Below are 19,393 nucleotides of genomic sequence, written 5' to 3' on the forward strand. Positions count from 1 at the left end.
CAGGGGCCCCTTCGCTGTCTGTGGAGAACATATCTTGCTTTTGCTCAATGAACTTTGCCACTTCCTTGCTTTGATACTGGTGTGTCTCGTCATTCTTTGGCAAGAGCACACCAAGAACGGAGAGCAGATTGCCAAACCTGACAATTCTAAGGGGTGGAACTAATGGAGGCAGATGTGAGATGCCTTTTGACCAAGGTGAGAATGTGACAGGCATTTCCAGTGAGAAAAAGACAAATCACTCTAGAGGTGATTTCTCAAACACTAAATATAACCCCATGGTAAGTGCATAAAAATCTTATATTCCTATTTGATACTAAAATTTAAATTTTCATTTCCACATTATTGACATAATTAAATGAAGTCAATTGACCCATTAATGTTTTTAAGAACCCTTAACATTTGGGGGGGGGGGTGTCTCCTAAAGATATTTCCATTTTGCCCCTATTCTTCCTTGTCATTTATCACCTTTTCTCCTTTTCTGTGTAAATCTGAAAGACTCTAGAGAGCAGTGGTGGACTTCCCTTACAAACTTAACCCTGTATCTACTCATGGGAGTCACATGTAAGTATAGCATTGGAGGGGACAGAGAAGGGGAAGGAGCAATGTGGAGCCTCCTAATTTCTGTTTTATTCTATCCCCATGGAGTTGGAGAAAGTCTCTTCTGATTAAACGAACCACGTTTCAGGGACTGAGTCACATCACTCCGTGTCGCCATAGCAGGAAGCTGGCTGGAGTTTACATTCTGTTGAAGCTGATTCCTAGCCATCTCTCTCTGTTACACTTTCGTACTTTTTTCCCCAAGAACCTACAGAAAGGAAACACCAGGCCTGCTCAAGCTGGGAGAAGCCCAGCCTCCTTTGAGATTCTGGCTCTTTTGTTCTCTCCCCTCCCCTCTTGTCCCTTGCTCACTTGAACACTCTCTCTAATGTGGCAGCTGAATCCAGGATCCGCTGAACCAGCCTGAGAAGGCTGAGCCAGATTTGCTCTAGGATCTGGGACATATGCTTTCTTTTAACTGCCCATCTTTTCCTCTCACACTGATGGCTACAGCCTGTAAGTCACTTAAGTGTTAAGATCTAAGAATCTGTTTGGACATTTGTTTCATATCATTTAGGATAAACCAGATTAGGTGAAGGAATTTTTCTTAGGATCCCTTCTAATTGACTAGAAATTTACATTGGAGTTTTGGGACCATTGCCCTCATTGGTTATAAATCTGCCTTGCTTTTCTGGTCATTGACCTGAGCATGTATTCCACGCAAGGACCTAGGAGAAACGGGTGGCTACAGTAGGGCAAGAGTCAAGGTATTTTGAGGTCCCTAAGCCAAAAACTATTAATAGTACTCTCTACTGGCACCTCCATTTCATTACTGCCAATAGTCAGGCTTTTTAAGGGCTCTAGAAGCCACAGACAGTTTTTAAATATCTGAACTTTAGATGAGTTGTTATAAAATTACCTTTGTTCTACATGATGCATTGTACCTGGACGAAAGGACTCATTCTAAAAGGAGAACCTTGCCCTTCCCCACCATGCCAGAATCCACTGTTTGCCATAAAAGCACACATACTCACAGTCACAGCTCAGTTTGATATTTTACCTATGAGAGTCTTTTATTGAACCCTTTGTAATAGTTTTAAAAATATTTTTATTCTTTATAACTGATTTCTATGACACTGCACAGAAATGCAATGTCTCCCTTTCCCCACTTCACTGCACTACCCCCAAAGGCAAGTTTTATTCTAGATAACCAGCACATGACATAAAATCAGAAAAGAATTAATTCTGTCCACATTTACCTACAAGGTTAATGGTTTCAAACCTGTTACTCTGTTTTTCTTCCTGGACAATTTCCTCAGTGGGAATTATAGAATTTAGGCTCTAGGTGTCAGTCTTTGGAAAAACTTCTGTCCTGAGAGGACCAGAGACCTGCCTTACCTTTAGTTGAACTAGATGTACATCCACATGCTTGCTGTCCGAGTCCTGCTGAACTGAATAGGTTAGGTCCCGGACCCTCTCTGAGGTCATCCGGAGCCAGGTCTCAATTTCAGGTAAATGGAGGACAATCTTCCAGTCAGCCCCTGTGTGGAGTGGAGGTGGCTTTTCGTACTGCTGGTCAGAGTCTACGTCCTTCATTGCCTCTTCTCCCTCACCCTGCTCCACAGTGGGCGTCACGTTGATGGCCATGGGTGAAGCATCAGTGGCCATGGGATCCAGGTCCTGTGACCTCAGCGGGGAAAGTGTCACGCTCATGGTTAACATGAAGAAGTCTAAACCTTACTTCTTTCCAAAACAGCTGAAAGGCAAGAGGAAAGAAGAAAGCAAGAGTCAGTCAAGATTGCCAAATAAAGAAATGATGCTTCACAGAAGAAACGGGATTTCTAAATTAAGCCAGATTTCTAAATTAAGAAACCATAGCTCATAATAAAAACAGAAAGAGGTATTTTGATTTTCTACATGGTAGCCCCAAGAGCCAGCATATAACAGGAACACAAAACCATAGTGGTATTGCCTACCCTAACATCCATTCTTCCCTCATTCTTTAGTAAAAAAATCCTGATTGTTAGCTGTGCGTATTCCTGCCCAGAATTTAAAACTATACTCCCTATCTCCTTTGCAGCTAGGTGTGACCATATGGCTAACATTCACCCAATGAGATGTAAGTGGAATTGCTGTATAGAAATTCTGGAAGAGCTGCTTAAAGGGAGCTGACTCAATTAGGAGGGACCCTTTTCTACCCTTACATTTTCCCCCCTCTTCCAGCCTGTAATGTGGACTTGATGGCTGGAGCTCCAGCTGCCAACTCAGACCCAGAGATGCTTCTGAGTGTGCTGAGTAGAGGATGGTGTATCATGAAGATAGGAACATGAGTCCCACATGAGAACGAGGAGCTACTGTATCAGTCCTGACCGATGACCTGGACTTCTTTTATGTGAGAGAAAAACAAACTTCTATCTTTTTAAGCCATGATTATTTTGGGCTTTCCTATTATAAGCATCCAAATATCATTTTGACTATAACCAATATATTCAATACATGGGACAGCTTGAGAGAAAAGATGTTCTAATTAACAAAAACATTGTGCTGAATTCAGGAAATGTTGTTCCTTTCTATGATTTGTTAGGTAAATAACTAACCTGTGGCAATTCTAAATCTTTACTTTCCTGAAAAATATAAATCATGAATTATATTGAATAGATCTAATTAACTCTCAACCTAAATTACATTAATTTGTTTATATTGAATTTTTTAGAGGCTTCTGAAATTTCAAGAGTAATAAATTGCTCTGAAATACATAACAGTAAAATGTTAATCAAATACATTTAAAATAACGTGTAATTCATAATAAAATAAGGTTGCTTCTTAAGATAAAGTTAATTAGTTTAATGATCTAGCTATTAAATTTATCTTTCTTCTGGAATCAGTCTAGTATAAACTTTTAGCTTCTTTTACTTTAAAATAAACATTTTAAATAGAAATTATTTTTAGTCTTAGGAGCAGCTTCTTCTATTGAAGGCAATGGCTTTCTTTTTCTTTTATAAGGTTTTCTGGTTCTACACATTCAAGTGAGTTTATAGCTTCATTCCTCCAAAGACAAAGGTGGCTGATCAAATAATCAGAATTTGTGTGATTATAGCTCATATCTTTAGCAACAAATATTCACCTAGTAACAAAAAAAAAATTATTTTTTCCTACAAAAATAGGGAAGAAAAATAAAAAAAGCTCCCAGTTTGACCAGGAACATGTAACTTCACATATAGGAATGGGCCCTGGGAATAAGAAGACTTGCTGAATTGACAAAAGCCTTAAGACGAAGTTACTCCTATAACATAATTTCAGAATCCTTCCAATATTGCAGTATAATCCTCTTCCCTAATTTCTTAGGCATCTAACTTTTAATTAAATTATGAGCAGGTTTCAGTTGAATTTTTGAAAGCAGTTATTTGCAAAAAGCAAAATATATGTCATAAAGCAGATTTATCACTTTGATATCTGCCTTACAAAATGGCTTTAGGCTCGCTTCAATTCAAAAGCTTTTTCTGCCTTATTGCAAGAGGAAGAAATTCACACCCCACATTTTTAACCATTCTTGTATTCAGTTTTAAAGGTAGCAATAATACTAGACCTGGCTATTTAAAAAAAACAATTATAAGATAACGAAATTTCACTGGGAGGGATATAACCCCAGGAAGAGTGAGCTGCCACCACTTCTTCATAAACCATATACCCCAGCCTCAGACAGGCTCTGACTCTGACTTCCTAGAACACTTTTAAATTAATTGATTCACTGCCCTCTGGGGGAGCAGTTTAGAATCACAATCCTAGAGATAGAATCTGATAACACAAAGGTTAATAAATGTGTCTCGTTCAAGGACATAGAACTGGTTATAAATGAAGAAGACATTGGTGTCACAGCGGTTCCCTATTCTAAGAAACCAGATTCATCCAACCCAGAAAATTAAATGCTAGAGCAATGTACAATTGACTGTTTCACCTATACTCACTCACACCATTTGCCCCCAGAACTCTGCCCAAGAGCGTTGCACAACTGAGAATCAATGCTTGGGTACTGTATTTTCTCTGAAATTCCTAAATCAAGGCAGGGCCTTCTCTGGAATATACATCCTACTATAAACTAAAAAAAAAAAACCAAACAATTAGCTCAATGCAATTTATGTCCCAACCTATAGTGTTTCCATATATACCATCAGGCTATATACATCAAGTAAGCACAATGCAGTTTTATATGATTTCGGACAAAATGCTTCACATTTCTGGGACTCAGTTTCCTCATCTGTAAAATGACAAAATTGAACTGGATGAGCAGTGAGAACTCATCTGGCCCTAAGAATCTGTGATTGCCTAGAGTTGTTCTCCAAAGATTTCAAAGCTTTCAGAAGCTTCCTGCCTATACTGAGAGCTGGGCAGTACTAAATTATGGCCCTCCATTTTACCAGTGTACATAAGCAGTATCAATAGATTTTCTCCTACTTAATGGAAATAAAGAAATTGTGATAATGAAAAAATCATTATTTACACATTATATGTTTAATTCTTTCCTCCAGAGGAAAGAATATGGGAGATTCTCTCCTCTAGGAGTTTGCCACTTAAGACTGACAACACAGATGTGGTTATATATGTAGAGACAAACAGAATAAAATAAAAAACATTAACAAAAAGTGTAGCTGGAGAGGACAGGGTATACATCACACATAAGTAAAGGGCAAGGAAACCTCACATTCAAGCTGACTAAGCAAAATTTTCCTGCATCCATAAAATTTCAACCTGGATGTGATTTTTCCACATTTAACAGATCAGGCTGTATACAAGAGAATTTCTATAACCCAGAGAAGTAACCTCTGTTACTTTCCCTCACATATACCTTTGCCACTGGGAAAGGAATGCCATATGTGTCATCAAAGCATAGCAACTTGGGAAGAGGCATAAAATGACTTAATTACCCATCTTCATGGAAAGCAATTACTATAAACATTTAATTTTCAATTCTAGTAGTTCACATTTAAATGTAGCACCCATGGATGACTATACTCTTTTTCTGATTTTCACAAAATCACATCTAATTTAAAAGATAACAAATATATAATTCAAAGAAAAAATGCTTCAAATTGTGGAGACCTATAATATCAATCTTTGTAAATATTTCTTCTGCCCTTATCATGACTGTTTAAGCTTACTTTGCTGTCAAGTTAAATTATTCAATTTGAATGAAAACAAACAGTAGGAAAGTGAGTATAAGTCTATACTTTTAAACACTAAAAGTTTTGTATTCTTCCTTTACAAGTCATCTTGCAATAATATTTCTTTCTTAGTCACAGAGAAATTTTTTTAAAAGCCACTGGACAACAACTTCTGACAATGAAACTGAAAGCATTAGACCAAGTGCACACAGGTACCCACCGAGTTATAACTCTGGCTCCCAGACGGTGTGAGAGGAGTGATCAACCAGGTTTTTCGAACACAATGTCCCCCCTATTCTTCCCCCTCATCAAATGCTTCTCTGTGGCCACCTTTCCAGCATTAGAGATAATGCCACCTTTATCCCAGCTGCTGTTAAAAATAACATCCATCAAATCCTTTCCCTTACACAAATCCAAAGAAGAGGTAATAATTAAAGTGCAAATGCTGAAAGTAGTAACAATTTTAAAGCTTTTTGAAAAAAAATTGTGAAAGAATTTTTTCCACATTACTCTATTTAACATCCTATAGAAACAGAAGAAAACATGCCACGGATTGCTTACTAACAAGGACTGGTTCTGCTATCTTCCTGTCCACAAGGTTTGGGTTGAAGTCTGATGTTAGCAGAATGCATTCAACTTGAAAAAAACATACACATTTAAATCAGGACAGTGTTCCTTTGGCCAAATCAGGAAGCAAAAAATCCAGCTACATAGCCATCAAAGCTGCCCACCTCTCTCTCCTCTCTCCTGAAATTTTCTCTTAATTAAAAGAACAGAAATGCCGGGTATCTGCCGACTGTACTCACTGTAAGTGCTTTTGTCCCTATTAGGGCCCTTCAGGATTAAGCGTCTGGCTCCTCCTCTCCCCACTCTGGTTCTCTTCTTGTGGCCCAACAATATAAAGGCCGGTGTTGGGGCTGTTCCATGCCAGCAGGACACTGTTGCCAGCAGGGCACCAGCTTCATACGTCCTTAGTGGCCTAAATCTCTTGCTAAGAGAAGGCTGCTACTCCTACACAGTCCCACTTTGGAAGCTAAAGTATAAGCTGCAGGACTGTGCAGTTACAGGCAGGCCTTTTGCAAACAAGCAGTGATAAGTGAGCTGAGAAAAAAGAGACAGTTGCCAAAACAAGGATCAGTATGGAAAAGTGTATTTGGGTGGACAGAGCACATCCAGTCACGGTTTGGATGAATCAAGACTATACTCTCAAAAAAACCAAGCAATCCTAAGGCAGGACAAATTAAGAGTACTCTGTTAACAGGACCAGCTGACAAAGCTAACCTGAGCTAAAAAGATTCAAGCTCTCTCTCTTTTCTCAGGAAGAAACTGTTCTTTCCAAGTAATAGCATCATCATCATTTGTACAGTTTGACAGGCAGTCTTGTCATCATGTAAATCAATCCTTAGCCTAAACACTTATTCTCAATCTTTCTGTGCTATAAATGCAAGTAACTAAAACATAATTCAAGTCAAATTAACAGATTTGCTTGCTACCCAGCACATACTACCAAAACAGAGGTAGAGAAAATTTTAGTAGGCTTCACTAAATGTCCTTTTTCTCCCCCTTCATTTCTTTCTCACATATTCTCACAACCACTCTTCACAGAGCCTATTCATACAGTGAATTTAGAAAGAAAAAAAAAATCCTCTGAACTGTTTCAATTCTTGTCTAAGTTTACCTCTCATGATTTTATTGCATTAAGGAAAAAGAAATAAACTCAAGAGGTACAGCCTATATCCAATTCCAGGATACCAGAACTGGGCTCTGCAAAGAAAAGACAAAAACAAGTTTAATAAATTGCTTCATTAAATGCTGCTGCCTAACCAGATGAATGGGGATCTAATTTATCACCTAGTTTTAAATCTTGCTGCCTGCCTACCTCCCTGGCCTCTTGTTGGGTCAAGAGCTGGGAAACTTCAAATGGCTTTAAGCCCTTAAATAGGAGAGCCAAAGATTTGCTGCCAAGTATTAAGTTAAATATGTACTTAGGGGAAAAAGAGAAAGTGGCTTCTATAAAATGCTCCCAAGAAAATGTCCATGATTGAGGTCTAATGCCGCCTTCTGCTTTGCCCTCTTTCCGTGACGACCCCAATGCCCTCCACCACTCACCTGGAGTAACACTGTTTAGTGAGATCACTGTGGTAACCCCAGATTAGTCCTCACTTTCTAATCCTCCTGCAAGTAGATATAAGTGAGAAGGACTTCAAGTGTACCAGCGTGGAAATATCAATAGGGGAGAGCCCAGATGGATTTCTACAGTTTAAAAGATCTTCTTGGTATTATCATTGGTGTTTCCTCTCTCTTTCTTTTTTCCCCTTTAATATTTCCTTTATGTACATCTGTGTCCCCAAGCAGGTGACCAATGACATTCTGCTAATCACTTAGAGATCACTCACCTTCTCCCAGGTCTTCCCTCAAATACCCACTAACTCCTTGCCCAGAACATAGTGTCTTCTGTCAGCCATAACACACTTCATCAATCATCTTCCTCTCTTAACCGTTCCTCCTACCCCTCTCCCCAATTATTCAGATCCTCCTCCTGTGGCAAAGATACCCAGATTGACTTGGTTAGTCACCACGCCTCCTGTGCTTTCTTTCCCCCACGACAGCAGTCAGTTCCTGTCACACAGAGATTCATTTGGCTGCTTCAGCCAGTCAGCCACAATGGCACCATGGTTATCAGCGTGCGGACCTAGATTCAGTAAACACTAATGAGTGTTCATACTTCTCACCCTCACCTCAAGTTGCTAAAAATCACCTTTAAATATTAGGCAGCCACCTTTCTATTGTGCAAGAAAAGATCTTGAGAGAGACTAGATTTGTAAAACTCTAATATATAATTTGTACAATTTTATACATTATAATATGTATGACTCATTATATTTACTCTCAAGGAAATTATAACTAATAGGAACAATCTTCTTCTCCCTCATCTCTCTCTCTCTTTCTCTCTCTCTCTCTCTCTCTCACACACACACACACACACAAACACACAGACATGCATATACTCATTCCTACTGCAAAGAAAGGCTATGGCAGGAAAAAAAAAAAAAAAAACCCTAGTGAGGCCCCAGTGGAGTGGCATTAATCTTGAGTGGAGGAAAGATAAGTGGGAGTCCCTACTGGTGAAGGTAACATTCCAGGTGGGCTTGTAAAAATGGGTCTGATTTAGATAAGCAGAGATAGAAGGGAGGTGGCAAAGAATTCTAGGCTGAGGAAACTGCATGGAAAAGACGCCTCAACACCAAGAATCAGAAAATAATTGAGTGTTGAAAGGAACTGGGAGCTTGATGGGGTCTAGAACAGATGAGACTACAAGGTAAGTTGCTGCCATATTATAAAAGGGTAGGGAACACCATGCTGTGGAGTTTGGAATGAATCTCACAGGGAGCAGGAACTCTAAACAGATTGTCTAAAAAAAAAAAAATTGGATTACAGTTGTATTCTAGAATGTTACAGAAAAGTCAGTACATGCCCTCTTATTTACCAAGAAAATGAAATGAGAAATCAGCATTATGGGAGGATCAACATCTATTTTTTCTGACAAAGTCTTCATTAATGCAAAATTTAGTCTTAAAATCCTTTTCTAGCCCAAAAAGGGGAGGGAGGGAGAGAGAGAGAATGAATGAATACAAGTCTGACTTTTGGATCAGAATGATTAAAGGAGTTCTGTGCTCTGTCCTACCTACATTAAATATAAAAAGAATTCTCCATTTTTAGTTCTCCATGAACCTTACTTTACAATCTTAGCATCACAGATTTGAAGTGGAAAAATTTTAAGAATCATTTTATGCAATGTTTTTACTTTTTTCCTTGTTCCAAAATTATTTTTTAATTAATTAAAAAGTAATATATATTAATTCAAACCTTGTAAAAATAGATAACATTAAAGATAAAAGTCCCTCTCTATCCCCACATTCTTATCCCTAGTCAACAAGTGATAAGAGGCTATTTTTATATTTTGTGACCTCAATATGTAAAGTAGAAAGGAAATGAGCCTTAAGGGAAGAGTCATCTTTAATGATTCTTAAGTCTAAATTAGTTATCTGTATTAATGCAGTAATATAGCAGTGTTTGCTAATCCAGTGCTTACCAGGTGTTAAATAGCCATTCTACAAAAAGTTGCTACTGGAAAGAAATTGGGAGAGTGCTAGGCAATTTCTGAGTAGAGATAGCCAACTGAGTACACATATCTAATTTTTCTCCCTCCAGAAGCCCCACTAACACTACTGAAAAGGTTTTTTTGTTAAGTATAAACACTCAAGAATGGGAAGAGAAACAGTATTTTGGAAGCTTGAAATTAGATTAACAAGTGATAAGTCTAGGCAACTCACAAAAACTAAATTTTAAGCCAGCAATGTAGAAAGCAAAGAACCAACCTGATTTTTACATCAGAATCCTTAAAGTATTTTGGAACTGGTGGCACCAGTTACCTCTGGAAGTGGAATTGGAAGAGGCGTTGTATAGGGAAGAAATAACTTTATCCAAAGTCAAGTCTGGCCTTTGTCCCAGCTCCTAGGAGGTAACCTCTAAAACCTGGGAGTTTCCTGAGTGTCAGGAATATCTTTGTTATTCATGATGGGGCCCTTAGACCACACGTGATAAGTGTATGTTAATGAGGGAACTCAGGATGGAAGCTGGCCAGACAGAAAGACCAACACTGTGATTAAAGGGTTGAGGCTTTGGGCAACCATGTGGGCAATGATTCAATCAATCATGCTTATGTAATGAAGCCCCAATAAAAACTATGGACGTTGAAGGTCAGGCAAGCTTCCCAAATTGGCAATACTTCATGTGTATTGTCATACATCAATAATAGGAGAGTAATGCATCCCTGAGGACCTGAAAGCTTTGTCCTAGTCCCAGCTTCTTCCCTATGTGCTTCTTCCTTTGGCTGGTTCTTATTTGTATCCTTTTGCTATAATAAAACTGTACTCATAAGTGTAGCACCTTCCTGAGTTCTATGAGGCATTCTAGTGTATTACTAAATCTGAGGTAATCTGTGTGAACTCCCAAATTTATGGCCAACTGGTCTGAAGTGAGGACGGCTGAGGACCTGCATCAAACTTGCAACTGGTTTCAGAAATCTCGGACAGATTTGACAGTCTTGTAGGTCTATGTACTTAACCTCAAGTATGGCCTAAGTAAAGAGGCAATGATATGTCAAGAAGATTAAACTTAATCAAAGAATGTTTAAAAAACAGAACTCTAGGTGTCTCCTTACTTTGTATTGCTGGGTGGTTGCTCCTACCCCCAATTCAGACAGAAGGCTGGAGGTTTATTGCCTAGAAGGATAATTCATGGGTTCTCTGGATTTACAGATACCAGGAAGAGTTGAGGATAGGAGTATCCTGAAAATAGGAGGATTAAGTGAATATAGGTATTCTGAGTGTTGAGAGCCCCAGCACTCCTCCCTGACTTGAATCCTCAAACACTGGTAGTAATGCCTTCACTTTCTAGGCAAGAGACTAGAAGTTCCCCCTCTAAAAGATCTGATCAGTCCAAGGAGACAAGAAGATACTGAAATTGGCACATCCATATCACCCTACAGTGACATTCAGTCAGTAGGCCCACCCAGACATTCAGAGCATCCAATCGGCTTTTTAATCTCCTACTCCTAAATATGAGCAGGCAGTCAAGGATTAGCAGAGATTTAGGGGAACTTTAATAGGAATAACAGAACAAAACTAAGCAATAAAAAAAGTAAACCTGGAGGAAATACACTATGAAGGAAGAAAATGATTTGTGTGAAAAAGAAAGATTATCAGAAATAAGATATTATACCCATGAAATAAAAACAGGATGCTACATTTTAAAAGAAACATTTGTAGAACAAAACAGAACTCTGAAAAAATTAAAATAGGATAGTAAAAATGAAAACCTCAATATATTAGCTGAAAATAAAGTCAAGAAAATCTCACAGAAAGTAAAGTAAAAACATAAATACATATAAATTAGGAGAGAAAAGGTAAAATAACTAGTGACCTATTCAGGAGGTGCAACATCTATATAATAGGAGGTCCTGAAGGCAAGAGGAAAGAAAAAGGAGGAAATCATCAATGAAATCTTTCAAGAAATGAAGGACAAGTGTTTCTAGATTTAAAACACCCACCTAGTGTAACATATACACACCAAAAACACGTTATTTGAAATCTCAGAAATCTCAGGGAAATGGGCTTTGGGGTGGAGGTAGAGGCATCCACAAAGGGTCATAAATTAAATTGCTTCAGATGTCTCAACAGAACACTGAAAGCCAGAAGATAATTGTTTTACTTAAGAAGGAAAAAGAATTCTAGCCTAAAAGTGTATACCAAGAATAATATAGACTGATAAATAATCAATGTGAGGATAGAATAAAGATATTTTCAGACACACACACACAAAAATCACCCCAAAAATATCAATCTCCCACACACTTTTCTTAAGAGATACCAGAGGCTATACTCTACCAATACAAAGGAGTAAACCAAGAGAAGAAGTCACGAGATGCAGAAAATAGAAGCCCTAGCTCCCCAGGGTGAAGGGGAAGGGAAATCCCAGGATGGCAGCTGTGTACCAGGCAACAAAAGCTTCCAGTACATACTGCAACAGGTCAGAAGGCTCCTGGCAAGACTGCTTCAAAAAGATGACAGTGAAAGAAAACCTGATGTGAATGAACTTAGCTAGAAGAGATTTTCTCAACTGATGGAGAATTAGCAGTCAAAATGGAGATAAACACATAGAAAATTAAGCAAATCACAATAAACTCCAGAAAGAAACAAAAATTTGTATAAGTAGAACAAGAATCATATTCCTCTGTGTGGTTTGGCTATAAATTACATTTACATATTCTTAATAATTTAAACACTAAATGTTGCTATGAATCAAATCACTACATAATTTTACAGGGAGGATGGGGAAATGGAAATTGTGCATCTGTGCACACATGTGCACATGCACCCTTATGAGAAAGTGTGTGTGTGAGAGAGAGAGACAGAGTGTAGAAACAAGCTAAATAAATTCTCATTTTTCATGGTGAGAAGTCAATGGATAAAGCTAAGAAAAAATACTCAGGAAGTAGCCATACCATCCTATTGTTTCAAGATGGAGATAGTTACCAAAAGAATCAGCTAAAAGATGGAAAGTTGTTGCCTCTGGAAAATGGGAAATGGAAAAGAAGAGGGGCTGGGAACTATTGTTTGTCTTAAGGAACCTCAGAACTAGTGGACTAAATTACCCGTATGCAAATGTAAAACTTAAAAATACCTAGATTAAAAAATTAAAGGGTTTCTTTTTTTCAGGACAGGGTTTTAATACTCTGAGGTGCATTGAGCAATTCCAAATGGTGGATAGGAACATAGGGTGCCATTAGTTTCCAAACTTATTTGACTATGAAAAGAAATATTTTTTGTGGTTTTTTTCTTTTGATTTTTACAGAGAATGTCACAAGACTGGGTGGGATACAACTCAGTTGATGCTAAATTTAAAATGCTAAGTTCAAAATTGTGCCTACCCCTCCGTAAAACACTGTATTTTTTAATACAAAATGCTCACTGTGACTCAATTCAATAAGAAGGTTGTATTTGTTTCACTCAAATAATCCCTTTAAGAAAGAACTGCTTCCTATGAACTAAACATGACCTCATGATGAAAACCACAAATGATTAAGTGATCAAGTTGAAGGTAAGGTTATTTCATTATTTGTCAAGAGTAGATATATCATCATGGAGTGAATAACTTTTATTTTTGAAGACATTTGAATCAGGCTAAGATATCAAATAATGAATTAAGCCAAAGCTTTCAACTAACATTACCTTTTGCTTTTGTTTTCATGCTGTAACATGAGAACACATCAAATAACTACCCACACTGCTGTTCTTTCATAAACAGAAGGCATTTTACGGGTGATGAACTCTCATAAAGACTGGGATTTTCAAAAGCATCATTCCTATTCACTATTATTTCCTACTCACCCTAAACTCCTAGACATGCAAAAAGAGTTTTCTTTAGAAGACTCTGCTCAGGTTAAAAAATACTAACAGGAGATGGCACGAGCTCTTAGTATCTAAAGATCTGATGAGATCAGAGACAATTCCTCTGAATGTTCTTTATTACAAAAAGAATAAGACAGGTCTTATACCATGCTGAAACAATTTCAGTGATGTAGAACCTATTTTAAAGATTTTACAGTGGTTTTACTTAAAATTCATCAAGTTCATTAAATAGTCAAGCATTTCAGCCCAATCACCCATCTAACTTGAAGGAGGGTATCTGATAAAGTATGACTTATTCCAAAATGAATTGGTGTTTTGAAAAATAATCCCTAGAACAAATAAAATTTATATATCATGGGCCTTTAAAGAAAAATAAAATACACATTTTCTAGTGGCAAGTAGATAGTACAAGCGCATAAGTATTTTTGTTCTGTTTGTGCTAGTAGACAATAAAAGCATGAAAAATGAATAAGCTTAGCATAAATTTACCTTCATTGAAATTTTGCCTCTTTTAAAATAATGATTTATTCTCTTGATTAATGAAATAAATTGCAATAATGGGAACTGCTGACTAAGAGCTAATGACTTAAAAACCTCTAAAAAGAACCCAGCAAGATTTCTTATCAACCCTAGAAAATTAGTTATAGATTGATTATTACCAGATACTTCATTAGGTTTTTCATTCAGCAAAGACAGAAAAAAGATTTTATTTGTTTAAATTAGGAGCCTCCCCGAATCACAGGAATATAAGGGGCAAAATGCTGAATACTATAATAGGCCAAACCATACTCTCTCCCCTCTGCCATAAGAGAGCTAAGGCCTAAGTGAAAAGCAAAAACCCTTCATCCATTCAATTTTATCACTTACCACTAACCATGGTGCAGCTGTGGTGTGGAAGGAAGGAAACAGCAGTTTCTAAGAGATGTCATGATTTCTGAGCCTTTTGCTTCTTGCTCTCCTTAGGTAAGTCTTAGATAAGACTTCAACATCCAAGCACTTGAGCAGCTGGCTGCCACCCAAGAGTGATTCAGATGGCTTGGAAGCTGACTGTCCCCTAAACTTTTTATTTTAATTTTTCATATCTTTCTTTTTGTTAGCAATAGTTTTTCATAATTGATATTATACTTAGAAACAATTGGTCCTTCTCAATAGGCTCTGAGATAATCTATTTATAATTTTTCAATTAATGCTTCACAATCATAGCCATCACATGACACAGCTACTTTTGGTCTTATTTAGTCATTTTCAGCCAAATACAAATAAATCTCAGTTGAATTCTGTTTGTCATAACCTCTATTCATTGTGCTCTTTGCTCTGATCCTATTATTACTAATAGTTCTGCATGATTCAGACATTGATTTGGATATTTAAGGTCCTTTGATTGAATTTCCTTAACAAGAAATGGTAGCTCATCTGCCTGAAAATGAATAGTCTAAGAATATTTCATTAACATTCAGTTGACTCAGTTTTTAAATAAGAGCATTTGGGATGACCTTTAATTAAGCTGGACTCTATAAGGTGAGAGTTTTATTTCTTTGTTTTATTTTATTTTTGAACATTATGTAAAACACAAGCAGCTCAGAGAATATTTTTCCTCTACTTCATGTGCAAAAAACATGCAAATTTAAAAGAAAACAAATGTAGACAGATTTATAACGAGACAGAGGAATATACTGCCCTGACAGTTTTATGTATAATATAGCTTAACATGAAAAACGTTATTTATTGAGCATCTCACTACTTGTTTGGCACTCACTTGTGTTCTGACAAACAAGTGAGTCAGCATCTGTTGACCCTCCACCTGCCAGAAACTTCAAGTCCAGAAAAGGAGGAACTGGCAGCTTCTGTGTACATTTACTCCTCAACTGAACTGTAAAGAGAAATTGTTTGGAGAAAAACTAATCTTGAACCTAAAGAGCAAGTCTCTGTACTTTTAAACCAAGAAACCAAGTTTCTCAGCCTATTATTACCAAAAAAAAAAAAAAAAAACAAACAGTATCTGCCTATCACTTCGCAGGGATCTCATAACAAGGTTTATATTTAACCTTGTTAAAATATGACAAGATTTATATATATTCAAATATAACAAGGTTTATATTATAATAAGATCTCAGTGTTCAGGCAAGATTACTACAAAATTTAGAATATTTATGTTTATGATGGCAGAACATTTTAAAATAGCATCTTGAGTTCAGACTATGAAGCAGTCACTTATATTAACACTGGTTTTTATTATTCAAAAAATAATCAAGAAAAAATAGACAAATTGGACTTCATGAAAATTTAATAATTTTGTTCATCAAAAGACAGTATCAACAGAGTAAAAAGACAACCCACAGAATAGGAAATATTTGCAAATCATATATCTAATGAGAAATTAATATCCAGCATGTACAGAAAACTTCTGGAACTCAACAACAAAAAAACAAATAACCTAATTCAAAAATGGGCAAAGGACTTGAATAAACATTTCTCCAAGGAAGATATACAAATGGCCAATAAGCACATGCAAAGATGCTCAACATCACTAATAATTAGAGAAATGCAAATCAAAACCACAAGATACCACCTCATACACATTAATGTGGCTACTATCAAAAAAGGCCAGAAAATAACAAGTGTTGGCAAGGATATGGAGAAATTAGAACCTTTGTGCACTGTTGATGGGAACGTAAAATGGTACAACCACTACAGAAAACAGTATGGCAGGTCCTCAAAAAATTAAAAATAGAGTTCCCATATGATCCAGCAATTCAACTTCTAGTTATAGACTCAAAAGGATTGAAAACAGGATCTTAAAGAGATATTTCTATGTCTATGTTCATAGCAGCATTATTCACAATAACTAAAAAGTGGAAGCCACCCAAGTATACATCGAGAGATGAATGGATAAGCAAATTGTGGTATATACATACAACAGAATATTATTCAGCCTTAAAAAGGAAGGAGATTCAGACATATGCTACAACATAGATAAACAGGAGGACATCATGCTAAGTGAAATAAGCCAGTCACAAAAAGTCAAATACTATATGACTCCACTTATATGAGGTACTTAGAGCAGTCAAAGTCATATGGACAGACAGTAAAATAGTGGTTGCCAGGGGTTGGGGGGAGAGTGAAATGGGGAATTATTGTTAATGGTATAAACTTTCCATTTTACAAGATAAAATGAGTTATAGAGGTGAATGGTGGTGATAGTTGCACAACACTATGAATGTATTTAATGCCACTGAACTATACACTTAAAAACAGTTAAGATGATAAACTTTGTTAGATATTTTTACCACAATTTTTTTAAAATAAGGGAAAAAAGCTCTGGGAAGTAAGTCAGAGAATGTTGTTAGTAACAGAAGTATGGATGGATCAAAATATTTGTAGGTCTAAACTTTATCAGCAAAGTTAACATCAGGTGTCAAGGTGATACATGAATGGATTTTAATTAAAAGACAACTCAGGATACAACCTTTAAAAAGGTAATTAAAAGTCTTAAGATAACAAAGGCAATTCCCAAATACTTATTGAGTATGTGCTCAATTAAGGCACTGGTATACGCACATATACACAAATCTTAAGAAATGCATGTGCATTGCCTACAATAACATTGTGGGATGACATCATCCAATGGCTTATAGAGGGTCTTCTGTACCCATATAATGCATTATAGCTCCCAAAGAATGCATAATCATGCTAATTTAGCTCTCTCTTCTTGTTTTTTACTTTTTTCCATCAGTATCACCAGTTATGTCTGCGTCTATGAAATATTTAAGGAGAAAAATATCCAAAAATCTCATTCTTGGACTATAATTCAATCCATTAGCTCTATTCAAAACTGACTGAAGAGTTAAAAAATACATAATTACTTGTGCTTTGAACTAAACATGCATCTAATTTAGTTATCTGAACACAGGTAAGTTTAACCCAGTGAGTACATTAGTCTGGCAAGTTACTCAAGGTCATTTACTCCCTAGGATAAAACTAAATAGAGATCTAAATTATCCAGAAGTTTCAGTTTGGTCATTCTCTCTTTTTAACCTGGCTATACAGTGGAGGAACTTCAAATGTTTCCTTAATGCTTTGTGTGATCTTAATAAACACTGCCTAGATAATAGGGGTAAATATGTTAATATAGATGAAAACATCTTCTCTGGGGTAGAGCTATGTCAAGCTACTTGAATGAGCTTTTTCTCATTCAAATGCAAACAAAAAGACTAATTTCATTCAGCTGCAAAATTTCATAAGGTGAGCTCTGACAGCTAGCAGAACAAAATGTTATGAGCAGATGATATGGAGATTCTAATGTGAATATGGATAATATCCAGATCATCATTTCCCAAAACATGGTCTACATAATACTGGTCCTGCAAAGTACTTATAAGAAAATATTTGGAGGTTGACACATCTGGGAAACATTGATTACACACACACCCTATGGGAGATGCACAGCACACATTAGCTCCCAGGAGTCTTCCAAAAGAAACTTGTTAATTTTGTATAATTCAGTCTTTTCCAAACATATTTTTCTGCATTAACAGAACCAGCACTCCTTGGTACACATTTTAGGGAACAGTGCTCTAGAAAATGCCAAGTATTTTTCATATATGAATACAAATGTAGATTCTAGACTACATATAGTCAAAAGCAAGAGGCCTTTCTTACCCTGCCTCTGAGCCCTTTGACCTCAGCAGTCCCCACTCCATGCCCAGGCTGACCCAACCTCAAACTACCAGAATAAAAGAAGAAAGACTGTAAGTTGCGTTCGTTTCTCATTTTATTTGCCTTTTCATTTCAACTCTGAATCTTCCATTCTGTTTTTGACAAGCTCATGTCCCTTTCAACATTTTCTTAGTTTCAGATGGGGACTCTATTCCTGGCATTCTAGATACTGGCTAGCAAAATCCATGACTACCTTTCAACACCAGCCTCTTTCATGCTCAGTGTCTAGCTTTTCCCTTTGATCCTGTGCATAGGCCTGTCAGCTTTGGTCTGTCTTTACTTTGGGATCATCCTTCTGTCTGTGACAAAATTAATAAAGGCAACCCCCAAACTGCAACAAGGAGCAGGTGCTCCATAGAGACAGAGAAATCCAACAATGTTTCTTGCCTCTTGGATTCAGCCATCAGTCAATGAAGAAATGCTCAAAGACCTCCCCCTCTCCTTAAGACATTATGCTAAGAGCTGTAGAGAAGTCAGCATAAAGTATGCTGGCAAGGCACTTCACTTTAAGTTATGTTTTGGGGATGAACTGGCCCAGGAAGCAAGAGAAAAATTTGTGGTTCAATAACTGTGATGTTCCCCCATTCCTTGGCTATATATTAAAAGGATTTAAGAACTGTTTTCCCTGCATACTTTCTTTTGGTCCCTAAGACTATCCCTTACCTATTTAATGCTATTCTTACACAGTATCTTTTGTTGATGAATACAACGACCTGCTAAAAAGAAAGGCAATTTAAAACAGTATACCCACTCTTAAGGACCTCTGGATAGCCCCCACAGTAGAAATCTAGGAGCCACTGTACATAAAATGGCACATTGTGAGACTCATTACCTTGTTTATAATGAAAACCTCCAAAATCAAGAATATTAAAACAAAAGCATAATGTCTACACCTACTCTCAGCCCACCTGATCATCTTTTTTCTTTAACCAAAGACATTTGTATTTGTTAAGAAATACGGGACTAGATCAAGGCAGGTTGCTGCATCCATGGTGCATCTTACTGGAG

The 19,393-nt window shown here is 36.9% G+C and overlaps 1 protein-coding gene across 2 annotated transcripts in view; it reads right to left on the bottom strand.

Moving 5' to 3' along the window:
• The window catches only part of AKAP6 (A-kinase anchoring protein 6), a 451,824-nt gene that overhangs the window by 351,647 nt on the left and 80,784 nt on the right, over positions 1–19,393 (bottom strand). For both annotated transcript variants that reach the window (XM_045569009.1, XM_045569000.1), the window contains exon 2: positions 1,936–2,293. In XM_045569009.1, the coding sequence (XP_045424965.1) occupies positions 1,936–2,259 (324 nt within the window). In that variant the 5' untranslated portion in view covers positions 2,260–2,293. The remainder of the gene's footprint in view (positions 1–1,935; positions 2,294–19,393) is intronic.

The sequence above is a fragment of the Lemur catta genome, chromosome 1 (genome assembly GCF_020740605.2).
Source record: "Lemur catta isolate mLemCat1 chromosome 1, mLemCat1.pri, whole genome shotgun sequence".
Lineage (NCBI taxonomy): Eukaryota > Metazoa > Chordata > Mammalia > Primates > Lemuridae > Lemur > Lemur catta.